Source organism: Rhamphochromis sp. 'chilingali' (genome assembly GCF_963969265.1).
Source record: "Rhamphochromis sp. 'chilingali' genome assembly, chromosome: 14".
Lineage (NCBI taxonomy): Eukaryota > Metazoa > Chordata > Actinopteri > Cichliformes > Cichlidae > Rhamphochromis > Rhamphochromis sp. 'chilingali'.
In genome coordinates, this window is record NC_137941.1 from 9,948,902 (window position 1) to 9,976,846 (window position 27,945).

Genomic DNA, 27,945 nt, shown 5'->3' on the forward strand with positions numbered 1-27,945 from the left:
CACGGTTTAAGTCTGGGATTAACGACAGAATTAGTCCTTTATGTGATGTTTGCTGCAGTGGTGGTGTGGCCGTAATTGGGTTAAGCCTCAAAATTTAAGACGGGTCAGCGTGACACTGTAACAGTACTTAATGGTGGTAAAGTCTGTTTACCACAGAGAAACATCAATGAAAATATGAAAAGGCTATTTCAGAAAGCTCTTATAAAGGAACACCTGCCCTTTGCTTTCACACTTAAGAAATGTAGGATTTTGTTTTGTTTTCCTTCATTTTTGTCTCTTTTTTGCGTTGCAGTTTCCCCCTCTGAGCTCTCTCTGCACACATCTTGACAAATTAAACTGAGATTAACATTTAACGAAGGATCCAAAGTTCTCCGCAGAGCTGAAACCGGTTCAGTCAGAAAGTTTTCCCGGAAAACACACTCAATAATCCTGGTCAGTTTTCCATAAAGAGATTTAGCCACGAATCCAAAAGTGCGTTGGTGTGTGTACAAAAAGTGAGTGAGTGAACTCTTTGCTGTCATTCAAACAGAAACACAAATAACGATGTCATAGAGATGTGTTATTGATCGAGTAAGTTCATGCACAGGAACGTAAGTGTTCACAGTATTTGGGAGGGATCTGATTTTTGGAGAAAAAGAACAGCAAAACAAATGCAAAAGAGTATTTGTTTTTAATCCAAATTATCTTGTTTTTTTCTGGAAGCCAAACGCATACCTGAAATTCTAGTTTATTTAATCACCCAGCCCAGCGCTCTCACAAAGTAATTATTAAAGAACTTTCTTCCTTGAACTTGTTCAAATGTTTCATTTGCCAAGTACTTTGTGACACAAGAAAAAGGTATTTTAAGAGGAACACTTCTTTGATTTAAATAATTTTTGTTCCTCGGAAAACACAAAGCTCCAAGTTTCTGTTTTAAATAACAATTAAATCCTTTCTTCTCACGACGCAGCAAATACAATACACGTCATGCATCAAATCATCTTCCCTGTCAGTGCTGCTTTGATCCTACCTCCATTATTCGATCACGAGGAAGTAAAATGCATTTGCTTTGACTCTGTTTAAACAACACAACAACAATAACAACCAAAGAGAAGAGAATGTGTCCTCTTGAAACCACAGATCAGGTTTTCCTGTGATCCTGTGGCTTTTACTCATGATGTCAGCTGAACACAGGCAGTGTCCCGATCACTTAGCAGCTAATGTGGAAACTATTTAGTTAGAGAAAGAGAGAGGGGTAGAAGGGGGAGAGGGTGATGGATTCATTTGCCATAAATGGAGGTTTGGTGGGGATGCCTCTGATACCAGGCAGCTGTTTCAAGAAAGAGCTTTACAGTCTTTTATAGTCGTCTTAACTAAATGTCAGCTTTCACTCACTTGGTGTGCTTTTATTCTGCGCTTATCTTTTGTTTAGACAGTAAACATGAGATACGGGTTAGCTGTGAGGTCAAGGTCAGGGGAAAACACTCCGTGTGGAGGGGCAGGATATTAGTCGGGAATATAACAGAGATTTCTAATCAATTCCCAGAATGTGTTGTGGAATTAAACAAGATCCGCTCCCTGATGATACTGAAGCTGATCCACAAAAGGTCATTTAGAGTTAAATTGTTATTTCTTGCAAAATTACAAAGTAGATAAGAATATCTTTTATATGACTTCTGCAGGATTAACTGTCAGGATAAGATGCACGTTGAGGCTGAATCACATGACTCTGCATGTGATACAGCCTGATACAGTCCTTTGAACAGATTTTTACATTAACAACTTATCTCTCAAGTTTTGCAGTTTAGTTATAATTAATCTTAATTTTCAGACTGAATTTTGATCCTGAATTCTTATTATGGCTCATCATTATTTGGAAACACCTTAATTTGAAAAGCAAAAGTGTTGAAAGAGACTCTTCAGACAAACAGGTAAATCATCAGAAGACCAAAATGCATTACTGGAAACACAAAGGAAGTGCTGAATTTTCAGCTTGCGTGATCATCAACATTATGATTAAAGGTCTAGCTGGGCCAAAGCTGGTTTTCCCTGGTTTCAAAATGCCTTAATTCCAATATACTGCACACATTTAGCAAAAAGTAACTTAAGGCTAGGGATCCCGATCGGCTCGATGCATGCTCAGAATCATCAGGCAATCGAATAAATTCTTCTTTAAAAGTTTCCTGTATTTGCACAAAACACAAGATTTTAAACAGCTTTTTTGGTCCTGCAAGTTTCACTTTTTCCATCATCTTTGCTGCAGCTGAATTCTCCCAGAGATTTATAGTTCAGTGTCTCTCTCTGTCTGTGCTAAAGTCACCAACAGCATACAGCACGAGGCGGCTCAACAAATATTCTTAGAGCAAAATTAAACTGTTTCTAAAGCAACTCTGCTCTGTTTTTCAAACCAAACAAAAGACTCGAACAAGTTCACAGACAGAGGACTAGTGTGCGCTCCTTATCCTAATCTCACGGGGGGACTTTCAGCCTGTACAGTATTTATCATATCTTATCTGACAGCCTATCCAGTATATTCTTGTTGGATATAACAGACTGTGATGTGCAGGATGCATGAACATCAGGCCTTTCTGACTCTTTGAGTGACTTTGTGATTCATGCACTTGCAATTTCAAACAAGAACAGTCATGCTGGCAGATGACAGACACCTTCTGAAGAAAATATCCTACTTGTGTGCGTGTGTGTGTCTTTTCTTTGTGTCCGGGTGTGCCAGGTCAACAGGATCCTTCCAGCTGTGGTTTCAGCTGCTGAATCATCTCAACAGAAGCGTGGAGGCAGAGATATGACATCACAAGGAGGCCTGTCCTCATGCTCCGGATAGATTTATGCTTAATGTGGTGGCTGTGTCACAGTCACCTGAAGATTCAGACTAATCCTCAGAGTTCCCCTGTGATCAATCAGCACGTCAGTTTATTTCTTTCACATTTACGGTGTGTTTGTTTTCGTTTCCACTGCCTTGTGCGATAAAGGAAGTGCACCTGGCTCTTAAAAAAACAAAAACAAAGCAAAACAAAACAAAAACAATATCAAAAACAAAAATACAAACAAAAACCATGATTTTTGGAAAACTTCAAGCAGCTATCATGCTTCAAAGATATTTTTTCAGGGGACTGCAATCATTTTTGAATAGAATTCCGATGAAAACCAAATTAGTAAATTATAATAAAAAAAGAGGCAAATTAATGTCATTTATGAATTCAAGTCCACCGCCTGTCTAGGTTGTGCATTAGGATGAATTTTCTGCACTTTTACTGTTGATGGATTTTGTGCCACAAGCAGAAACATAAAACTGTGGGGAAAACAAACCATAAATAAGGATGGGATTTGCGCTACAGCCTCCACCCACCATTCCTTTTTCACACTTCCTGCTTCAAGGAGACGAGCTGGTGTCCTGTTTGTAACCGTCCATCATGCCTCCGTTCCTGTGCCTCGCTCTCCGTTCTGCCATGCAGAGGTGGGAGTGGGACTGACGCTGACGGCAGTGACGGTTTCTGGGTTGATGAGGCTCGAAGTCATCGCTCCGACAGCCTGGTGTCACCTGTGATGCTGCTCAACCGTGCAGGAGACACTTTTGCAGGATCAGCTCTTGTGCAGCTTTGTCTTACAGGCCGGCAGTGAGGCACCAATGACATTTTTTACGTTTTTCTCATTTTTGCCATTTCTCAAGTTTGTGTAAGTACAAAAAATAAGCAGAAAATTTACTTTGTTCCTTTTCCCCAAAGTAAATTCCCTTGTGGTTTAGATGATCCACGGATACAGCCATTTATGTTGTGTCTGCACCATCACATGGCTCCCCTGCCTCCCCTGCTCTGGGGTTTCAGTCAGCTTAGCTTTAAGTGTTGGTGAAATGTGTCTAAGCTTGTGTTTTGTCAGTTTCTGAGAGCAGGATCTGCCTTTATGTCCTCGTATAGAAGCTCCTATTAGTTCTTCCTCAGCATAAAGCAAACACAGGTGGGTGTTTTGTGGTGAAGATGCTTCAGGCTTTCAGCCTTTAGTTGAAACTAAATCACAGTTTTACAAAGACACAAACAAATGCATAGAAACGAGACTGGACAGAAAAGTCGTCGGCTTTTGTTTGTGTCTGAAGTGAAAACCCACCAGCTGACATCATCAAAGACGGGACAGGCGATTAGCAGAGAGGATGTAGCTGAATGACACTTCACTTTGAAGTTAATATACAGCTTCTATTCCCCTGCAGGGGATATGATGTATCAGCAGTTAACGTGGCTGATTAACACAAGAAAACCATTTCCCTCTGCTAAATGTGAGGCAGCTACCTGAACTGTGTGCAGTTAAATTGGAAGTCAACAACTAAATGTTATCCATAATACACTTCTCAGGCAAAGTTATGTGCCTCCTGAGGAGTTTCACAGTGTTTACTGCAGAATTAGATTCTGAATGTGGCCACAGCACATCTACTCTATATGCTTTGTGACAATAAATAACAGAGCTCCGCCTCCCTCAAACAGACTCCATCTCCTCCATGTTGCTCTGCAGCTGGTAGTCCTGGTTCTCCACCTGCTGCAGTCTCTGGATAGAGTTATCCTCCAGCTAACAGAGGATTTCCAGAATAGAACTAGCACCACCATCACCAGCTGCAGCCCAACATGGACCAAAAGTCAGTGTGAGACACTCAATCAGGGCTGTGCAATTAACCAGCTTTTAACTTCAGTTATAATTTTGGGTGTCTGTAATTATTAAAACAAGATAATTGAGATAAAAACCATTACTGTGCTGACTTTTGGTTTTGCGAGTCTTATTTTGCCCTTCAGCACATCTTTCAATAAAAGCAACTTGAACCAAGTGCAAATAATAGTAAAATGTTAATGACAAAATGAAAACAAATCACACAATACATGTGCAGCTTGCTCAAGTACAGAGTATGCAATGAGAAACACTGAAATTGGACCCATGACAGGACAAAAAAAATGTAGTTTGGCAGCAGCCTCCTCATATCTGCCCCTCCATCTGAGCTACAACCAGCGAATTAAACACTCCTAACCCCAAACTGCAAACTCTTTCTCTCAGGCATGCACCAGACATCTCCCAGCACAACCATCGCAGTGCCAGATGTGGTCATTTGAAGCACACAAAAACCACCATCAGGCTCCGCTGGACCAATGAGACTGCAGAAAAAGCAATACAAGTGAAGTCCTTCCCCATCCTCGCAGAGCTGCAGTATGTAGGGCATCGAGGGCAGGCTTGGCTTTGTTCAGGCACATATCTCTGACATTTTCAGGCCTGCAGAGAGCCAAAGCAGCATATCGCAACGTGAAACCCGAGCTTTGGTAAACAATGTCTTCTTACAGCCACGGCAGAGAAAAGCAATCAGTGTTTGGGCACGGAATGAGCTGCTGATGGAATCGCTTTTCAGGTCAGATAAAACTGTGCCCTGGATTGAACTCCCAGAATAAAGTCCAATCAATCAGAGAAGAATGCCATCCAACTACAGGGCAAGGGAAACAATAATGCTAGTCTGAGGAACAGTTTGCCTTGCAGCGCTGCAGTGATGAATACTGAAAATTCCTGCTCAAACAAACTACAAAAGCTCATTCTATGAGTTCACAATAACAAGGAAGTGCACCTCCTACACAAAAGGAATAGTTTTGATTGGAATCTGTTATTCATGGAAGGTAAACTGTTATCATTCGGCCCTACATGACTCAGCTTTTACATAAAACCATAAAGTTGCTTCATCTCAAACATGAGCAGCTTTGATTGTGAGCTATGGCAGACATTTCCTAATAAAAACACCTTGAGCACGCTGTTAAACACAACAGGCTCTAGGAGGAGCGTTTGAGTGGGTGGAAAATGGGCTGTTAATTGTGGGGAAAAAAGCTCTTTTGCAGAGAAACATGAGTGCTGTGATAAACGTCTGTCTGCAGGCACGTTCACAGGTCCTCACACTTTTCACTTTAATCCCACAGACTGCTTATTAAAGAGGGATGTAGCTTCTGCTAAACCAAATCTTCTCTCTTTCTAATGACCAGCAGGGGGTGAAAATGAAGATAAAATTCTTATTGTATTGAAATATATGAGAAAACTTCTCATCTTCAGCACACCTGATCTCTGAGCTCAGTAAACACTTGGCTGGAGAGATCATGGTCTCTCTTCTTGGTTTCATGACTTACTGAATAAAACATGGAGCTCATTTTTAGAATTTCTGCTCCTATTTAAAGTGAAATAAACAACAAAGATGAGAATGATTTAGAGGAATTAAAAACAAATATATTACCCTATATTCTGGTTGGACTTTTAAGTGTGAAAAGGTCTTGAAACAAAAAACGAATGGGAATTAATTCATTCCATCCATCTATCCACACTCTTCACAGATTTTCCATCTTGGGCTAAAAAAGAAAAAAGGAAGACCTCTTGCACTTATATCCACACCTACAGCCAACTGAGAATCTCCCATTATCTACACATAAGTATCTTCAGACAGAAGCAGGAAACCCAGCAAGAAAATCTACAGACATGCATGAAGAACAAGCAGACAGGCTTCTTGCTAGGGCCGTAACACTAACCACTACTACACCAATAAACCACGCCACCTGTGAGGAATTACAAAGCTACTTGATCCTCTGAGGGGTGTCTGGAAGACACATCAGACACATCCTGAAACATCAGTCTAGTTTACCTTGAAGTTGCTGGAGTTGACCCAGGAGCTGGCGATGCCATCGACCATCTTGTCCAGCGCTGTCTGGTCCTGCTCCAAGTCATGGGACTTTTCCTTGTCCAGAATGTAATCAATGATCTCCTGGCCAACCTGCAGCCTTCGGCCCATGTCCTTCTGCAGGACCAGGGCCAGACAGTTTTCCATGCTAGGCTCCATCATTCTGCTGTCTGGTAAACACGCCCTCTGGCTTCCTCAGTCTGCCCGGCTGTTTGATTGACTGATCGCTAGCAATCCTCCACTGCTCAGAGCAGTGGGAGTGACAGCTGGACAAAAGGAGTTCCACTTGGTGGGTATGACCTGAAAAGTGAGGACAAAAGGAGGAGGCCACAGTACAGTCTGCTTGTGTTTGGTCCCTCGGGACAGGCCGCCTTTCTGTGCCAAGTGCTAGCCTGCTAGCAAGCTAATGGCTGTGCCCCCGGGATAGATGGAGTAGGGCTTGGGGAATGGCAGCAATGCAGCATGTGTGTGTCTGCACAGCAGCTGGGGGAAGTTTACTCCTCCCTCTTCTTCTCTTAGAGGAGTCGGAGCCAAACCACAGCAGCAGGCTGGAAAAGGCGCTTCTGGCAGCAGATGGAGATGGATGGAGAGTGCTAGCTTAGAGCTCCATGACCTGTCCCCAAAACTGAACGGGGCTGCCCTGCAAGAGCAAGGAAACACAGAACGAAGGAAGGTTATTTCAGGCCATTATTGATCACATATTTATTTACATATTTGTCCAACAACAAAAAAAGAAACATCTCCCACTGCAAAAAAACAAAACACTGTAAGCACACAATGTTTAGCTTTTCCAAAATAAGACCAGATTATTAAGATAATGACCTTCCCCTTGTAGCTTGCTGCCTCTAACAGCCAGTGGATGGATTCCCACGTGAAGGATCATATCTTGGGGCTTAGCTGGTTTCAAAGTAACAGTTCCGGCTTCATGCAGCCAGCAGTATTTCTCTGCCATGAATATACTCCTAACTTGGCTTTACAGGGACATTTATTTTGTTGTCACCCTCCATTTTATGCTATGCCTCAAAGGCCGGGTGGTAACAACCAAATACTTCCCAGTGAATGCCAAACAGTATTTTTACTTCAAATGCCCATCCTCTGTAGTGTTTTTAATCCTCCATACACGCGTGGAGGTAAAAAAATAAAGCAATAATGCTTTTAACATATTTATTCATAAATTGATATATATATATATATATATATATATATATATATTATTTTGAATCAGTCACCTGCGTGTACCTTACACTAATCTGCTCTCAACCACACATCTGCCCCAATCATTAAAACACAAACACAGGAGCTACACTCCCAATCGGCTCTATCACACCACTCCTCCTCTTTATAAAACTTGAAGGAATTCCTGCATTGAAAATTTAACCTGCATGTCCTCAAGAATAGAGATACGAGCCAGACTCGCTGGACTATGACCGTCACAGTGCCGTAAATATGTTGAGTACTTTCTGTTTATTGGACCAGCGGTAAACAGTGTGGGGACACAGAGCAGGTTATCTGCCTGTTTCACAGCTTTTAAAGTGAAGATAAAATAGCTAAAACAAATGACAGGATGAGACAATCAGGCTGTGTGTAAGCATATGTATGTGTGTGTGCAGCTCAGCACTACCAGCTAAAATTGGCCTGTCAGTTTGAGTCCATGGTCTGTTTTTTCCACAAAGCATGGATTAAAAAAAAAGATACTGGAACGCCATCATTTCCAAACTCTCACCTCTGCCTGTGTGCTGCAGGCAGTTACAGATGATCAGTTGACCTGAGGGTCATCCCGGCCTGCTGTGAGCACTCAATTTGACCACACTGGGAAGTGATAAGCTGACACAAAAGCCCCTCTTTTCCTGCAGGTTAGCGACCTCACTGCCAGCGAAGGACACCGTTACTCATCGCTCTGGTCACATGGCTATATGACATTTGACCCTGCTGATTTACAACCAGTTTTCCTTCCTGCATTCGAGTACTGAAACGTGTAGGTTAGCATGGCTGTCATCTGCTCACTTTCATCCTTGTCTATTTACAACGTTATGTCACACACACACACACACACACACACACACACACACACACACACACACACACACACACACACACACACACACACAGGTGAGCTGCAGATTTTGACAGGTGGCACTGTAACATCTCAGAGCCAAATAATGAAAGTGAGCTGTGGTATTAAAACGTAAATAATGTGTTAAATCAATTTGCCAACTACTGCAGCAGACTAGTTTTAAGAAGCAGACAGCAGTGTGATGAGCGTGCCTCAAGCACAAGTATAAATGAGGAGCTGCATCGGCATCACAGTTCAGCTGAGCGATGACCAACACGTTAGCCATAACCGAGGCCTGAGAGACAAAGGCAGCTGCAGACAGTCACTCTACAGGTTCATCTAAAGAAAGTGGCTCTCAGCTTCATCTTAGCTCGAGCAGAACTAAACAGCAAGTGAGTTTGAGCTTTCAGGGAAGGGCCGAAATGCACCGCTGTAAAAGAAAAAGGTACGCTTGAGTTACAACACAAGAAAAAACAAGAGCCTCAGAGTGAAAATGAAAGCAAAAAAATATTTTTCCTTATTATTTGTTTTTATAAGTGAGATTAAAATCTAACTCATCATCGTTATGTCAAGTTTTTAAATTAGAACATATCTAGTGCTGCTCAAAACAATGGGCAGTGAGAAGAAAACACCTAGTTTTACTTGGTGATTGTAAGACCCCCAGCTCACACTTTTTGGGGGAATTTCCTCCACTGAACTATCAGTAAACAGATCAAACATCCAGGTTACCAATGTTCGTTACTGTTCCTGGATATCACAGAGATCCCGCTGAAGGAATCAGAAGGAATCATACTGATGAAAAAATTTGATTTTGACACTTGAAGGAGGTACAAATGTTTATTCTGAGTATCTCCTGTACCTATGAAATTATGGGGGCTCAGAAATGCTGGAAAAATAATTAAAAGCCTTTTAATTTGGATAGATTTGTCACAGTATTAAGGTAGAATTATACAAATACACCAAATACACCAAAGTTATTTTTTATAAAAACTGCTGACAATGAGGGGGTCAGGTGGGGGCTGTTATTAATAATCCATCCATTCAATAGAACAAGCTCATTCGTCTGTCTTCGCACCTGTTTACTGTTTCAATGCTAACATGACTATTTACCACTTTTAACAGGCCACTCATTTCACTCACACACACACACACTCACTCACTCACTCACTCACTCACTCACACACACACACACACACACACACACACACACACACACACACACACACACACACACACACACACACACACAGCTTTGCTTTTGTGCAAACGTTAGCTGAGCCCCTGCTAGCCTTGCAGCCCTGACAGCTCCCAGCCAAAGCCCGCTCCCCCGCCCCTTCCCCGAGCCCGTGTTCCTCCGCCCCAGCTGACCGTGAACCTCTTTTTCCTTCTTCCCCCCCATAAAACAGCAGGCCGGCCTCGGTCTGAGAGCCAGACAGGGGTGTGTATAGGAATAAAAGCTGCAGCTAGCCCTCCTAGCAACCTTTCAATGAAACGTCAGTCCACAGCCGGGGCGGCACAAAGAAGAGAAAACCTGAGCAGGAGCCGAAACGGAGCAGCTTCATCACCCTTTCTTCTACTCACCATAACCTCCGCAGCTCGTCCTCACAGCCAGCCCGTGTCTCCCCGGGTAAATATCCTCACTTCGGCCTTAAATCTCTCCTGTGTCCGCCTCTCTTTCTCTCACTCTCTCCACCCGGAATGCTGCCTGCAGGACAAGAATGGGATCGTCGTGCGCAGGCGCAGTAGATGCAGGGATGATGTTGGCACTTGGAAGTCTGTCGCATGGCAATGCTGAAAAAAACAAAAATCCCCGACGGTGTGCAACACATAACACAACCTCTGGCGACATCTGGTGGACACACGGTGGCTTCACAAACGCGCATGTGTGTTTGTTTCTTTATTTGCGTAGATTTTCATACTTCAGGATTTTATGTTTGTTTAATTCCTTTAACTCCAATTTCCACTCAAACAAAACTTTTGGTTCTGTAAGAATTGTCTCCTGTAAGAGTAATAAAAACATCTCTTTACCTCTGCAGCAATTATCATGATTAATAATATTATTCAGTTCTCTAAAATATACAAATCTTCAATGAAAAGAAAATATCTACATGTTGATTCTCTTAAACTTGACTTTTAGATTTCTCAGGGTTGTGGGAGGGTTGGATTTGGAGCCTATCCCAGGTAACATAGGGCGAGAGGTGGGGTACACCCTGGACAGGTCACCAGTCTGTCACAGAGATAGCACATAGAGACAGTCACTTTTAATAATTTCTATTATCAATCTCAAATGCTTTGTGATATTATTAATAATTAGACGTATGGAAGTGGACAGTGACGATGGGATCACTGTTGACAAGTTGCTTCTGCTGGGAAGCCATGTCTGTTGCCACTGCAATAGAGGGTGGGTAAATAAAGCTAAGAAATTGTTGATAAGACATTGGAAACTGCTTGTACAGCATTCAGAGACTTGTGAAACCACGTTTTAAGGTGTGAGTGTCTAATAGTAGTCTTGGTAAACTTGTAGTACTCCCAGTTAAAACTTCCCATAGGAGCAGTGACAGTGGGCGCTGCTGCTGTGAGAGGGAAAAGGGGAGCAGTCTCCACTGAGGATGGCCTAAAGTTAAACTGAGGGTTGCAGAACATCATCCTCTGAACTGTTATTTTTACTAAAAACGAATTTCCCTGACACTCCTACGCCAGGGCTGCAGATTGTCACCTCGAGTGGTACATTAAATGTTTTGGGAAAATTTCCTTATTTGCTGGGATACAACCTGGCACAATGATCTACTTTTGCCCATTTTGAGAAATGGTGTTTGTGATTGATTAGTTATGCCTGTAGAGGTCTTTAGGGGGAGCTCTTGCCACCATACTGAAGATGTTGAAAGGAAAGCTATCCCACCATTTTCTCTCATTTATCCTCTTTTCAGGTATGAAGAGAGAATTTGTACAGCTGTACTATGAACTATTATGTGGGGAACTGTGTTGCTTGTATTTTCTAAACATGCTAACTGAAGTTTGGAAATCTTTTTAAGCTTTCTTTCAGTTTTCAGTGCTAACTGGTGCACCGTACAGTTAGCTAAGCTAAACACTGGCTTGGTGGCTGGCACAGAAATGCATGTCCCCAGAATATATACCACACATACGGGATATACTTTAATCATAGGAAACACATACAGTGTATGTGTGAGATTAACCTTTGCTATATTTCTGTGTCAAACTATCCACTGATATGCTTGTGTTTGTTTTATAACAAGGATTGGTATTAAAAAAGGGACAAATGACTGTAGATGTGTTTTATAAATGTTTATTTCCAGAACATTTGAGGTTCATAATCTATGTTTATGTTTATTGATTTGTTTGTTTAATTTGTTGTCAAGTGTCTTTCAGCAAATCAAAGTTCACAGTGATGGATGTTGGACTGATACGAAGCAGATGCTCACAGTTGGTTTCAAAGGTTTCAGTCGTCAGTTTAAAGGTAAGCTAATGTATTCGATATTACTGTTATTCTGTATTTCTTTACTGGTGTCATGCAGGCTGGGGGTTGGAAAGCGGCCCCAATAGCCCTCGTAACATCTTCTTAGCTAAATGTAGCTAGAGCACAGTTCTCAGCCTGTCCAGAAAGACAACTGTAATTCACAGTACACATAATTTTTTGACTAAATGTTGAATGAGTCATTTCCCACCTGGCAATCCCACTTTAACACTGTCTGGAACTTCTTCTGAGTTTTAAAACAAACTTTCTGGAAAGCACTTTCCTGATTTTACTAGAAATATAATTTCCTTTTAACTGTCTTTCAATAGACTAAAAGAATAAATAATAAGACTAAAGTATAAAAAAAGATTGTTGGCACACAGGAGGACTCTATGAAACCCACACTAGCACCAACCAACCAACTCTGAACACCTTTCACTACCAAATGAAGTACAAAACAAGTAAGTCAAGAAAAATAAATTACAAAGAGTATTAACATTTAAAAATTGCCACAGTGGTTTGCCCTGTGATTGCCCTTCTTTTTCTCTACTTACTGCTGAAGAGACAGCCAGGAGGAGATTATAATGATGCAAAGGTAGGGTGAAACATGCAAAAGAATTAAACTAGTAAGTTTGAATTATGGATAGTAGAAGTGTCTCCATGGCACGAAGTATTTTCAGCATGAGGTAAAATCACTCCTCTGGAGTAGTCCATTACCAAAACCAGACCCTGGTACCAACAGCAGAACATGGATGGGTGGATCAGTCTATGTCAGGTGGCTGAAACAGACAGATTAATGTAGCTGTAAGTCTTGTATGAAAATTGGAAAAGCAATAAAGCACAGTAGTTGTTTCCTTTAGGCTGTTACATATGCAAAGATGTGGGAATGTCCTTCATCTATGTTTCTGTATCGAAAATGCTGTAAATAGCCTAAAACATCACCTGTTTAACATGATAGATCCTAAAGAGAAAAAACCTTTGCTGTGAATCACAGCCAGTGTAGAGCTGTTAGAAGAAACACAGCAGCAGATATCAGACATTCAGGGGAGCTCGTCACTCCAGCACCTGCAGACAGAGACACACCAACATGTAAGCTATTCTGCACTGCTGTAAAAATTAGGAACACTTTGAAAACACACATTCTTTACTGATGTGACTGGGTACCTACAGAGGGCTGAATTTAAGAACACCACAAAAACCAGCGTGAAAACAAAATTATACGACAGGCTTGATTGGGGTGACTGTAGCTCAGGCGGTAGAGCAGATCGGAAGGTTGGTGGTTCGATTCCTGGCTAGTCTGCATGCCAAATATTGGGCAAGATACTAACCCCAAATTGCTCTGCGATGCATCCATTGGAATATGAATGTTAGGAAGAAAGCACTTAAAAAGTGTGCATGGGTGAATGCACAAGTTGTATAAAGCGCTTTGAGTGCTCAGAAGAGTAGAAAAGTGCTATATTTACATTTTCCTTAAATTTAATTACAGCAACTCAAAATGGCAATTAGTAGCTTGTGTGGGCGTGGCCAACGTGCTTGCTTGACAACATCAGGGCATGCTCATAACTGGATGATGGTTTACTGTATATCCTGGGGGATTGCTTCCCAGATTTGGACCAGGGTATCACTGAGCTCCTGGTCAGTCTGAGGGGCAACCTGGCAGCGTTGAATGGACAAAAAAAAAGTTCAAATATTTTTCTATTGGTTTTAAGTCACGTGAGAGTGGGAGCCTAATATAAGATAAAACCTTGCAATTTCAACAGCACATCTCAGTCTTTCTACATGATAAATGTGTAAATTACAGAGAAAATTCTGGTAGTTCACCTCCTATACTTTCCTGTATTTATAAAACATGGAATTTTTATTAACTTAACTGAAATTTCTACAGAAGACAATGAAAAACAGGAACCTTTCTGTCATATAACTACTTGTTAAGTACTTGAATGGCTGTGAGGGGGTCTTTATCTGCAGGGAAAACTGTAAAACCTATAAAACTACAGTTAAATTTTTTTCCCTTCCTTCACATTTTCCAAAGCCATTCTGCAGGACAGTTTTGGAACCTTTGCCAGGCCAATTCATGCCTGGGGACTAGATCTTTTGACACCTGTGCCTTAGACTGATTCTTATCGCTGCACATACCTCTATACTGGTTTTAAAATGTTCGTGACCTGAGTCAGAACAGAAATAGCCACATCAGCTTTAAAAGCCTCTTTTTCCAGGAATAAACTACAGGAGGTAAAACTGTCACATGAGAGTTTAAGTCAGTATTACAGGACTGAGTAAATGAGTCTCAGTCGGTGGGACTGCTCGTAAATTGAAGATGAAATCTGTCTCAAACTGAATGTGACTTTCTGCTTCAAGCTCTGAGCTGTGGGGAGGGCGTTTGACACGTAATTTGACATTTCCTCTGCACGAGAACAGATCATTGTTGTTCTACTTCAGTCTGAGACCGGAGATGAAGTGAACAGATACAAAAAGAATACAAAATAAATATGACTAAAAGCAACACTGATAATGCAAAACTGCAGAAAATGGTTGATATCCTGAATTTGTGAGTGAATATTGGAGGACCCTTTTGTGGTTTCCAAATTTTAATAATTTAATAATTCAAACTTGTTAAAAATGCGCTTTAGATGCTTTGATTTGCGCTAGTAATTTTTCTGGACTGATTCATACCAGCGTTGTTTTGATTATGAGTTATAATTTTGGGCAAACAGCAACTACAAATGCATTTATTTTATCATGATAAGTATTCTTGCCATGACAGCTACATAGTAGAGCTCAGAAACTTTAAAGGTTACTCAGTGTTTTGAGGTCCTACTGTTTCACATCCTGATGACAGAGATGTTGAAATAACTGCTGTTTTTGTTCTTATTTGTGGCTAACAGCTTTCTGCATATGAGCTCACCATGTCTAGTTTGCAAAAACAAAAGTGGTGATTATGAAACCGCTCAGCTTCATAACAGCTGCAAACTCCCTCCTCTCTTAATAGTTTGTTTGTAATTTGTTTTCAGCACCAAATAGATTAAAATGGGCGTTACACAGGGTGTAACATCAAGGGGACAGGTTTTCTGTGTCTGTGAAGGGGGACACATTTATACGTTTGGGATGCAAAAAATATAGCCTTTTGAATTAAAATTATTCTTTTTGATACACCTCAAATACTTTTAAATGAACAGTCATTGTCATGCAAGTTGAAAGATGGCCAAGCTTTAACACTGGAAGAGAATAATGAGCTACAACAAGTGGACTCATAGTTCTGGCTTCAAAGCACCTCCGCTACTTCCACTGGAAGAAAAGTGTTTTGACATTGATGTGATAATTATTCATTCTTTCATTCATCAAATTCTTTTGCATTTAATTATTAAACAGAAAAAGTGATCAGAGTTGGAAAATACAAAATATCTGACCGCTAAAAAAATTGATATATGGTTTTTACTGTCCATTTTATTAAATTCTATAAAATAAAAACCACTACCACAAATATTATGTTGTGCAACCTCGAGTGACTGTACTGGCATGTAGATTACATGTGAAATTAGTGAGATCCCCTCTATCTCCAGTTTAACTTTTCTCAGTCCACTGGATGGCGCCAAACATACCTTTGCTGAAAGTGTCGGTGGCCCTCTTTGTCGTGTTCAAAGTCGGGTTGTGGATGAGACAGCTCACGGCCTCGTGAGGACCTGCAGGGATTAGTAGAGTGCTGCGGGAGCTGTAAAGGCGGTCGTGATAATTCTGCATCGTTGTAGTTTGGATGTTCCTCGACTCTACTGATTGATGAGAGCTGGTATAGAGGAGGACCCATTGTATCTCAGGGGCAGGAAATCCTCCTTGGGTAGTGCACACTGCAGTCATTGTTTTCATATTAACATCTAGCCTGGGATTCTGATAAGGAACTGAGGAGAGAAGGGGACAGAAGACCATTTCCATCTTTCTAAAATTTTTTGAATAAAGAAAGTGAATATTACTCTAACAGGAGTAGCGATTCTTCATGCCAGATTCTTCAGAATGACATAACCTCATCAGTCCTTCGACTGGATGAGATGAATATGTATAATTCCTGAATAGCTTGTGCACTTCAAGCACATCTTGACTGTTTGATTTAAAACCCACTGTGGTTGTGCACAGAGCAAAAATACACAAACTGTGTCTTTGTCCAAAATGATTTGAACCTAGCTGTCACTTGATTACCGATAAATAATCATTACAATCACTAAATGCAAATATTAGCATTGTCACTGTTGGCAGTGCCTGAAAGGAGGAAACTACACATTCTACATTAACCACAATAGCATAAAATCAATGTCATCTCCACTGACTGTAGGTGCTTATTTATATGACAATATAACTTCTCTTTCTTATTTTTGTGAAAAAGACTGAAAACCTTTCTTACCACCGATCTGTAAAGTTACTTGGCAGATCTGTGTGTGTTCCAGGTGGTATTTCTTCATCACGCTGCCGTCCAAGACTGCCGCAAAAGCCCAGAAAGTCCTTTCGTTATCTTCAAGAGTCAGGTTTTTGATTATGATGCTGATATTTCCTCTAATTATGTCCTGAGGGAAGGCTGTGACTCTGTGTTTATAGTAGTCATTTACATGCTCAGCCATCTTTCTTCCTTCATTATAGGAATACAACACAAAATCCCTGTTATCTTGCCAATAAAAACGAACATTACTCCAGTCCGTGATATTTTTATTTTGTATACTACATTCGAGGACTGCTGAGTCGGTGATAGTGGTGTTAACATACACCAGTGTTGCATTACCCACTGAAACTGGAAAAAATAAAATAAAATAGACAACTGTTAATGATTGCTACTTCCTCAAATCCTGTGACAGTCTAATACCAAGTACTCTTATCTTTAAAATGAATTTCTTCTCAGATAAGCCAAACGGTACAGTTCCATCATGTACACAAACACGCACACAGCTTTGAATGAAAATGGTCTTATAAAAAGGTGATAGCTTACCGATCGTGAGACTGAAAAAAAGTACAAATAGGATCAACATTTTTGTGAGCCTTTTGTCAAAGAGCAGCGAGTAAAACACGTGTTAGTGAGCACGGACACTAAAAATGAGGTCATGTGCAATGGAGACTAACAAGATGCCTTCTTTTGACTCGACAGTCTTCATCGGGCCTTTCCCCCCAGAATGACTAGTAATAAAGTCTTCATAATACCGAAGTAAAGCTCGGCTGCGGAGAGCAGCTAATATCTGCATTATCAGTGCCCTGTGACTACATAAAGCCTACGTGCTTTGGTTGCCATTGAAGAGGAAGTGAGAGTTGGGTAACGTGTCAGAGTATTAAAGCAGAATATTAAACCAAGTGTACTCTAAGGAGACTCAATAATCTGAGCCTTTCCGACATCGAGAGCTAGAAAATAAAACAGAAGAGTGAGCTGATATTCTCTGTTCAGCTCTGCACGACAAGCTTCCACTCTCTGTCAGACAAAGACGTTCAGATGACTTCCTTAATATTGAGAACCACCTGCCATTAGATGCAGATATGAAATCAGTTTAATATGATAGAAAAGGAAGAACATGACTCACGTGTGTTTACAGATCCAACGATGATACCTGACAGTTTTTCCATTGCCCGCCTAACATAGAAACAGTGTGTGTGAAAACCAACAGGGGCCGAAAGGTAAGATTCTCAAATGGATATCTCATGGTTAGACAAAATAGAAAAACTGTTGCATCAAAAAAAATCACACAACTTCCTGTTGCTCTATTTGCTCTTTTTTTCTTCATTGATTTTGAAGTTGTTTTGTCTCTCTTACGTTTAGCTCCTTTGATCTTCACTTTGATCATTTTTTGCCTTCTTCTCAGTCTGTTCGCTTGCTCTGTGTTCAGTAATCTTCTTGTTGATCTGATACAGGCAGTTTAATTTACACTGCTTTCTGTGGTAGTATCTTTGGTTTCCATTGTTTTTGTATCTTCAATCACCGTACACACACTGCCCACTTTATTAGGTACACCTTGCTAGGTCCGGTGTGAACCTCATTTTTCATTAAGAATTTAATTCTTCATTAAACAAAATACTGGAAATATTCGTCAAAGATTTCAGTTCATATGATATTATACATGATAGCATCACACAATTGCACCAAATGTGTGCACTGCATCCATGATGTGAATCTTTTGTTCGTTAACTCGCGGTGTTATCTTGTTTGGGGCAGCCATGGAAAGGGATGGACATGATCAGCAACAATACTCAGGGTAGGCGGAGTGTTTAAAGCTCATTTGGTGCTAATGGGCTGAAGGTGTGCCAAGAAAATATTCCCCACCCCATTACTAGTCCACCACTAGCAGGAACCGCTGATAAAGGCAGAATGGGTCTGCGTTTTTATGTTGTCTACATCAAAGTCTGACTTGACCATCTGAATGTTGCAGCACAAATTGAAACTCATCAGACCAGATATTGTTTTTCCAGTCATCTGTTGTTTAGTTTTACTGAACCTGTGTGAACTGTACTCTCAGTTTCCCGTTCTTAGCTGACAGGAGTGTCACCTGGCTTTATCGCCTGCTGCTGTATCCCATCAGCATCAAGATTCTGCATTTGCATTTGGACATACTCTTCTGCATTCCCTTGGTTGTAATCGTGGTTGGTCATTTGAGTTACTGTTGCCACTCATTGAATATTTGCTCTCTTACAACCCAAGAGATGTTTGTGTTGGAAAATGATAGTAGATTGTCAGTTTCTGCCTGGCAACAACCATGACATGTTCATAAAATTAACATAAATCACCTTTTCTCCCCATTCTAATGCTCAGTTTGAACATCAGCAGGTTGTTTTGATCATGTCTATATGACGAAATGGATTTAGCTGCTGGCACTTGATTGGCTTACAACCACGCGTCAGTGTCAGCTTCACGGGATGTTTTTGGTTTGTTGTTTGTGTTTCAGTCAGATATGAACATCTTCATCCTGCACCATCATCATAACTAATCATGATAAAAATCAAAGTGAAATAGTATACTACTGTTATGGAAACTACTAATATTAATATATAGTATGTTATATAATACTATTTTAGGTCATATTAGGGCCTTGGAAGCACATCATTGGCAGGTTAGCAATCGCGGCAAGATCCTTGTGTTAAATTGATTGTTTCTGAGCAGCCATCAGAGTATTTAGGGGGATAGGAGCCTTTATATTTTACCCACAATGCACTTGTACTTCAGTTGTCTTTGTTTTGCAGCCAGAAACCATGGCAGCAAAGCAAAGAAAGTCAGCAGTGTTGCTTTATGATGATGCCAAAATGTAAACTTTATTTCTCAAGCCTGTATTACAAGAACGAATCACCGTCAGCACATATATTCTCCTTTTTGCAACTGTCTGCTGGCTGCAGTTGTTAGTTACCAGAAATATTGGTGAAGCACAGTAGGTTTGTGGTCCATGGATCCTTTTTTGTTTTTGTTTTCTGCCACAGATGTATTCTTGCTGACTTTCTGTCTGGGACATAAAGCAGACTCAGTTTGTTGAAGTGAAAGCAGTTCAATTTTTTCCTCTTTGTTTCCTCAGGCATAGTCATCAAAAAGGAAAACTTTGTAACTGATTATAAAATGGCAATGATATCTCAGAAGTAATTAAGAACCAGTCAGACAGCTTGATTTAAGTAGTTTTCTAATAATGTAAGCAGAATGCAGCTAATTTCAGAATTTACTAAACAGCTGTTTTTGTCCTGCTAAGGCTTTACACACCAGAAGCGTTTCATAAAAACGTCACGTAATTCCGAATTTTACGGATCCAAACATGCTGTGTAACCTAAATACACACTGAACGTGTTTGCAGAAAATTCATCCTCAAATAACACACTATGAAAAAAAGGAGTTGACATCAAGCAATGATGAGCTAGTCCTGATTTTACTAAACCAAAAAAGGAACAAACAGAAATTCTTTGTTCCTCTCATTCTCAAGAGAAAGGAGCAGCATGCAGAACTTCATGTTGGGATCCAGGAGCTGAAGCTTTATTGCGATTGCTTTTGCGCATATTTCTGGATGTCAGTGGGGCCAGTTGAACTCTTGTTAGCAGAGAAATGAGACCATACTTGAGGAGGCAGAGAAATAATTTCAAGAGCCGATTGTGACACAACAACAATCAAATGTAACACCATGTTCAACACTTTGACTGTGTCACCACCAGACAATGATGTGATTGGTTAGATGTGTTTGCATGCAACCGAAACACTGGAAAAATTTAGCTTAACTTCAAAAAATTAACGTTGCAAATTCCTCCTACGTAATTTCGTGTTGGGTTGCATCAAGAATAGGTGAGTCATAAAATATTTTTAGTGGACGATATATTTGCACAGATTTTATGTTTCTTGTGTGTAGAGGCTTTTACTCAGAAAAACCACCAAACTCTTTTTAAACAGTAAAAAAAATAAAATAAATTGGGGAACTGATTAAAGTTTTGATTGCTGTCCCCCTGATGTGACCCACTGGTTATGTTTTACTTTGAATTGAAGAAGTATTACACAGTTTAGAGAACAGAAACACAAACAATGTCACAACACAACAGTCTATCCAAATGCAGAGCAGTGGGTCTGTTAAATGAAGCATTCTTGTAAAGCTTTTTGTTTTTAATCATTTATGAGCTTCCTTTTCAATTCATGAATGAGCATATAGAGCCACAGCTCCACCTTAGATAGACTGGGTGCTAGGCTAGGTTTTTGTACTTTTCCAGCCCTGGACTACATGATATCTGCCACTGCAAGCTACAGTAAGTAGGTCCTGATTTGTTTGCTATTGAGGGACCAAGTTGCACCACATAGTGGTGCATAATGTGAGCCAAATTTCAGTCTTCTCAGCATAAAATCCTCACGGGACAGGCTTTGTCAGACAATTTAGGCTTTGAAGATAATGAGGCGAAAGGTAGCAGTGGGTACAAAAGCGATGTAACATAACTCAAAAGGAAGTGAAGCTAAATAACAAGCAGAAGACACAAGACTAACGTTTTGTATTCTGTAATGTAGACCTAAATGCTGCAGAGTATTAATGCACTTTGGATTGGGTCCAGATTTACATCACGAAGCTGCAGACGCCCCTCTTGTGCAGTCTGCGGCTCTGCCTTTCAGACAGTGAGGGCTGCGGTTGTTTACGCAGTGTGGGTCTGATTCTTTCTTACAGAAAGAAACATATTCACACATATTCAGAAGTCTGCACGGGAGCTATCTATTCTCTTGTCAGGGTCTTCAAGGAATATTTCATCTAATTTTTTCGGCTTCAAACTCCAATCATCAGGTAGGGGGGTGGGGGGGGGGGGTCATTCTGGTCCTGGGTATCCTTTAAAAATATTTTTATTGCATTTATGTTGGTCATTTGAACCACATAGTTTCATTTTTTTTCTCCATAAGAAGTGAGCTTGATTCTCTTCCTAAAACCTTAATTTTTTCTATCTATAAACCATATATAAAAAATATATAATATTCATCTAATTGGGATACTTTTATTCTTTATACTGTGTTAATCATAAGAGCATTTATTTATTTATTTTTTAATTCAGGTATTTATTGTCTGCTTTTCAGGCTACTGTCAGTGAAACAAAAAAGTCAAAATAAGACATGAGCCCAGAATTGAAGCATGTTTTGATTTATCTGCTTTAATATTTTATTTTGAGTGACCTGTGGAGCAGTATGGAGAAAATCATCTACATTATTAACACATACAGGTATCATTTACAGTATCCTTCAGTCATAACGAGAATGAGAGCCAAAAAATAAAATTAATTAATAAGTAATTAATTAATAAAAGAAAATGTTTTTCTGTTTTTTAACGTTTTTTTCCCTTATGTAGTTGAAACTACATTTGCACATGCTCAAACGCTTCCTTCCTGTTTCGTCATTCTGTACATATCATCCTGCTGCTGACAAAAGGACGTTCCTTTTACTATAAATGGAAATGAGTTGTTTCTCCACGTTGTTTGGTATGTCTGAAAATTTGTTATATGCCTTCAAGACACTGCAAAAATGTATGTGAAGCAAAGTGTGCGTATATGTACTTCTTTTAGCATGGTGACCTTTGTGCTTATGAAATCTGCTCTTTCTATTAATCCAGTTTATAATATCATTATTTACTAATCTCATCAGCTGTCTTGTTAGTTGTTACATTCAGCGATAAAAATGTTGCGTGAGACGTGAAAGTAGTTCGAGTGTCGTGGGAGAACTCTTTTTGTCTGATGACCATGTAAGCCAACAAAATAGTGGCTGTCATTTGTCAGCCTAAAAGTTGAAGTGTTGCCTTGGAAGTGAGATCCTGAACCTGAAGGTTGCTCTATGCATCTAACTGTGTGTGCATGTGGAGGGTTAAAAAAACAAAAGGTGATGTGGTCTAGCAGTTAGCTCCATTGTGTGAAGTCTAAGGTATTGTGCAGTTTAGCTCACTGGAGCTGTTTTCCTACTGAGGAAAAGAATAATCTGGTTGAATTAAAGCTTAAAATAAACTGGCTGAAGGGCAGAGCAGGGGAGCTGGAAAACTGCACAGTTGGCAGCTGCGTAGGGTGAGGCTCGGCTGCTCAACCACATCGTGCTCAAACCGTTCATAGAGTGGGTCTACAAGTAGGCCCACTCCGCTACCAGCTGGTTAACCAGCCTGTGATTGCAAAAGCTTCTTTGTGCCTATTACCATTAATGTAGGTCCCATTTAAAGTCTTTGGTGTTGACCTCATCAGGCCATTTTACCAGAGTCCTCACAAAGATATCGCTTTGTATTAGTTCTGGTGGATCACGTAATCTGATATCCCAAAGCAGTGAGGCTGCGCACCGTTTCTGCAAAGAGTGTTGCACAAGCACTGTTTCAGGTCATCTCCCATTCTTCATCCTGAAAGATATACTGACTGACCAGGGTACATGGTTCATGTCTTGCACACTAAAGGAGCTGTATGAATTATTGGGCATTAAATCTGTTTGGACCAGTGTCTACCACCCTCAGACTGACGGGTGGTAGACACTGAACAAGACTTAAAAGCCCATGATTCATAAGTTCATTCACGAGGATAAATGCAGTTGGGATCGCCACAAAGTGCTTGTATTATTCCTTTCTTTTAGCTCAAAGTTACTTGCCAATTGGTAAGGTCTCGTTGTGGTCACGTGGTGGCGTTGACTATAACATCATACTGTCAGACAGGGGAGGAGCCACACAAATATATCACCTCAAACTCTTAAAAGCATGAAGAGAGGCTGAAACCGCTTCTCTGGTGAGCCTGGTGACGGTGAGAGATGAGTTGGGGCTGGCGGTGCATAATTCCACGATTCCTGCCTCCCGCCATTGTGGCAACCATCTCACACAGCCCCAGAGAGCAGAGTAGCAGAGTAGCGGTGTTTTGCAGATTTGTTCTCCACCCTGCTCAGCTATACTAGTCTCATGACCAAATAATGACTCCGATATCTGCGAGTCTAATGATAGTCTTATGAGCACTATTTTGATACACACCCTATTGGTTACTTGAGCATAAGTGGCAAATTGTTCAGAGGGAATTGGCTGAAATGCTAAAAATGGGAGTAAAGCAACGTGGTGTAGCCCCATAGTTCTTTTTGTGAAGAAAGATGGCTCTATATAGTTTTGTGTTGACTACCCTAAGGTGAATCAAGTTTCACAGTTTGACACTTATTCCATGCCCTGGGTCAACAAGCTCCCTGACCAGTTAGGCACTGCTCACTTTTTCTTGATGTTGGATTTGACCAAGGGCTACTGGCAGATTACCTTGCCCTGCCTGAGTCCAAGAAAAAAACGGCTTCGTGCAGGCTCTCTGTGGGGAACCCTTGCTCTACACGCCGAACTTATCTCCTATTTTGAACTCTTTACACAGGCTCCTGATGTATTTTAAGACTAATTTTAAAATACTTGTACTTACATACCGAGCAGTAAACGGAGCAGCTCCAGTCCACCAGTCCCATTTGGACGTAACTTTTATTGCATTATAACTTGCATTTTTTTTCCATTTTACCAGCTGATTAGTTAGGCTTAAACAAGTCTTCAGGTTATGACGTCTGAATTGAGTGAATCTAAATGGACTTCTTTTAGTCTCAATTTACTGTATAAAGTACAATAAAGTACTACGTTCCACAGGTCAGAAAGTATTTTACGAGATTCAGAGCTCTACTGTCTGGAATGTTGATTTTTTTTTTTTAGCTGGATGTTTCTCTGTTTCCCTGCAGGTCTGCTGTTCTGGTTCTTGGTGCCAGTTTCATCAGAAACAAATGGAACCAGAGGGGCACCGCTGGTCCTTCAGTGCCATCACAACCTCAGCGAAAAGTTCATTCCTGAGCAAACCTCCATATACTGGCAAAGTAATTCCAGCGTTCTTCATGTTTTTTCAAAAGGACAAGAGGAATTTCAACACCAAAGTGAGTCATTTAAAAACAGGACTGCAATTTTCCGCGATCAACTGGCCTCTGGCAACTTCTCCCTTGTCATCAATCCGCTGATGCTGAAAGACGATCAGCTCAGCATCGAAGTTGCTTACATACCAGAAAGCAGGACGCTCTGCCAAACCACTGTTCATGTAGCAGGTATAGTTCACCTTAATTAACATGGATGCAAATATCAGTATTTGTTAAATATGTGAAATGCAAACTGTATGTCCAATGGGATTGAAAAGATGAAACCCTTCAGGCAGTGTTCAGGCACATATCTTAAGAATAATAAAACAGGTGGCTCGTGATGATCATTTCGAGTGCTGCATGTATTTATTCACTGAGTTGAGTGATGATTGAGGGATAAAACTAGTGACTAGTTTATGTTTTTGTTAATTTGTACAATAATGATCTCTGATTTCTTAAAATTTGTATGAAAATTCTAACATTTATACATGTGAAAAATCTCTGACTCATTTCCAGCTCGTTTTGAGATTCCAAATATCGTGGTCAACACCATAGATATGATGGCTATGTGTGCAACAAAGGGGGGCTTTCCTGAACCAGAGCTATCATGGATCTCCGTGGACCACGAGGGACATGAACGTACACTTGAACCACCTGATGTCCAGACCCTTGAGATCTACAAGGAAGATGACGGCACCTACAGAGTTACCAGTACTGCCAACATCAGAGGATCACAGAAAGTTACATGCAGCGTTTACAACCCAACTTCAAAGGAGACATTGAGTGTAATTAAAGACGTAATTACAGGTACTCCAAGGATCATTTTTGCTTTTCAGCCTGAAGTTGACTTTTCAAATAAATTCAGAATCCATATCCATAGGTTTGAAATAGATATGTAAACCACTGTGTTTATTAATCAACCAACAATGACAAAAACATAGAATAACTTGAGGTTCAACTCCTGAGGCAGAACTCTAAGTCTTAAGTCACAGTTCATCTTAAACACAGACAAAATTTTTTTTATATATATATATGTAATTTTGCTGTAAATTTAAAAACGCACTGTGAAATTTGAAACTGCCGGAATTACATACATCTCATCCCAGAATAACATCAATTGTAGGTCTGTTTCCCTGTAATTTCATGTCATCGAGCCAAAAGCCTTGACAAGCCTAGAAAATAACCTAATTCTCCATTGCAGACTTAGTAGTAGCAAATCTTTTATAGATACAATTTGAGTGAATGAATTCATAATTATATTAACACTAATCTCTTCAAACCAGAGAAGTTCTTAAAGTAACTTTTTGAAAAAAGTGTGGCCCCCAACAATCCTGATTTGAATTACAGTAGCTTACAACGTTACCATTTTCATGCAAGAGAATTCAAGATGCACATCAATTCCCATCAGTTCGTGGAAGCTTTCTGTGTTTCATTCATACAGATTCCCATGAGCAGTTAACCTAAAGTTCAGTTTACAGTGCTGTTTAGATTTAGATGATTTTTGCACTAAGGATTAATTTTGTGTTGAAGTTGTAGGTAAAGTAACACAACTGACTGTTGTAACTGTGTCTTGTTCCTGATTTACAGATGAAGGCTGGAGTCTGCCTTTGGGAGCTGTTCTTGGAGTACCGGTAATACTTGCAGTAATACTCGGAGCAGGAGCCACCATTGGCTGCCGAAAAAGGAAAAGTCTGTAAACTTTTGAATTTTGCTCCTTTTCCTTTGTAATTATTAATTATGTAATTAAATGTTTAAAAATTGGTTACATCAAATACTGTGCGGAGGATCAGTAACAGCAGTACTGAGTAAAATGTATGACTATATACATCATTAGAAAATGACAAAGTGACTCTGACCCCTTAGCAAACTCTGGTTGCTGGGTAAAAATGTGTTATTACTTGATTGGCTGGTGAGTGGTTGCTTGCATTTGCTATGAAAAAGAGAGTGCTACACCATAAGGTTGCTGCACTTGCCTGTAGTTTGCAAGAAAGACGTCCACTTATCTGCAAATACTACCCAAATACTCTTCGAGTTTTAATGAAAGTGTGTAAAGTTTGACACAAACTGGAAACTGACAGTTTCCATTTAAAGTAAAAAAAAAAAAACACATTTGCAATGCTTGCAGACAAGTTGGTGTTTTTCATGCAATCACAAGGATTTTTTTTGTGTGGCACCGTATATTTCTTTGCAACCGATTTGACACTAGTGACTGGCAGCAACAACTGGACAACTGAGTACATACTTATTTTGCTTTTTTCTTCCTTTAATTTGCAACCTCTTTGAGAGAATGCACCAGGTTTAAACCGCTGTGGAAAATTAGTATCAATCTCTTAATTTTAGCTCACCTTCTGAAGCAGTTACCAATGAAAGCTACAACACAAAGTTTGTGAGAGAGAAACATTTCAGGGTGTAAAATAACCTCAAACTATAACTTCATGAAGACCACTTTTCCTCCATTGGAACTCAGAACACGAAATTAAGCACAGGCACAGATGTCTCTGCTCTGTGTCAACCCTTTACGCTGTTGAGATCCATTGGAAAAAGATCCACACATATGCCGTACACAGCTGCTCTGTTGAAAGTTAATACATGAATCATTTTTCTTGCAGGGAGAGACTGTTCAGGACAAAGCCTACAACAACTGAGCGCCAATGAACCTGCACCATTGGAAGACAGCACTCCTGATCCTGCAGCTGTTGTAGTTGATGATGTAGCTAAATAAAGGGAAAACACTAAATAGAAGACATAGCAGTCGGTGTCGGGCAGAATGTAAATACATAGGCTGAAATCTAAATTTTACATTTGATGTTTACATCTAAATTATTTAGCTGTAACAAAACAGGAATAAAATGTAGGACACGGAAACTAAAGTTCAAAATTTGAAGAAATAGATCACACGCAGTTTACTGATGGATCGAGATATTAGTTACCCAGATAGCATCAGACCCCAAGGTGGATCTGCCCTGAATACAGTGTATTAAATAAAAACTGTTTTTGTAGCAGTTTATGAACATTACGTTGTTTTAATGAGTATTTAGTAAAATTTAAATGTCTCAATTAAATGTTACAAACCTTTTTTCTTTAAAGAGAGGGTTTTGTTATTTCTACCGTTAGTGGATACATATCCTTAGATTTGCTTTAATGTCTCCCAGTTTAATCATTTCTAATATGAGTCAATCCCACTTTTACTCACAGATGATGGATCTCTTACAGCCACAACAGAGACGTTTCAGAGCAATTTCACGTATAACTCAAAGAATGCAGGGCAGCTTTCCAAGTCTTTAAAGAATGTAAAGCTTTATCAGTAAAGGCAAATGTCTTGTTTTTTATAGATTTTAAATATTTCAGTATAGTTTTGGGAGGATGTACACAGATGATGATTCAAAATATTGTGACGTTATAAACCGATCTGGGTAGGATGAGCTGGAAAA

The 27,945-nt window shown here is 40.1% G+C and overlaps 2 protein-coding genes across 45 annotated transcripts in view; one reads left to right on the forward strand and one right to left on the reverse strand.

Moving 5' to 3' along the window:
* Positions 1-10,459, reverse strand: part of clasp1a (cytoplasmic linker associated protein 1a) — a 97,125-nt gene extending 86,666 nt beyond the window's left edge. For 34 of the 44 annotated variants that reach the window (XM_080903185.1, XM_080903209.1, XM_080903189.1 and 31 more), the window contains exons 1-2: positions 10,305-10,458; positions 6,635-7,310 (exon numbers count right to left, since the gene is read on the reverse strand). In XM_080903185.1, the coding sequence (XP_080759311.1) occupies positions 6,635-6,832 (198 nt within the window). In that variant the 5' untranslated portion in view covers positions 6,833-7,310; positions 10,305-10,458. Of the gene's footprint in view, positions 1-6,634; positions 7,311-10,304 lie in introns of all 44 variants that reach the window. The other 10 variants (XM_080903181.1, XM_080903220.1, XM_080903187.1 and 7 more) reach the window with 1 other exon arrangement.
* A 14-nt stretch (positions 10,460-10,473) lies between these two features.
* On the forward strand, positions 10,474-27,260 carry LOC308410104 (CD276 antigen homolog). The gene is made up of 6 exons (XM_080903228.1): positions 10,474-10,606; positions 12,101-12,198; positions 24,350-24,703; positions 25,031-25,321; positions 26,102-26,145; positions 27,124-27,260. Exons 1-6 carry the CDS (start codon positions 10,506-10,508, stop codon positions 27,157-27,159), a joined length of 924 nt encoding a protein of 307 aa, XP_080759354.1. The 5' UTR covers positions 10,474-10,505; the 3' UTR covers positions 27,160-27,260.
* Positions 27,261-27,945: the final 685 nt, after the last annotated feature.

Bases quoted from the DNA above. Each gene is read 5' to 3' on its own strand.
- LOC308410104 (XM_080903228.1), top strand. From the start codon at position 10,506: ATGGCAATGCTGAAAAAAACAAAAATCCCCGACGGTGTGCAACACATA. The intron at 10,607-12,100 runs GTGTGTTTGTTT...TTTGTTGTCAAG, and splicing joins GTGGCTTCACAAACGCGCAT to TGTCTTTCAGCAAATCAAAG. The intron at 12,199-24,349 runs GTAAGCTAATGT...GTTTCCCTGCAG, and splicing joins TTTCAGTCGTCAGTTTAAAG to GTCTGCTGTTCTGGTTCTTG.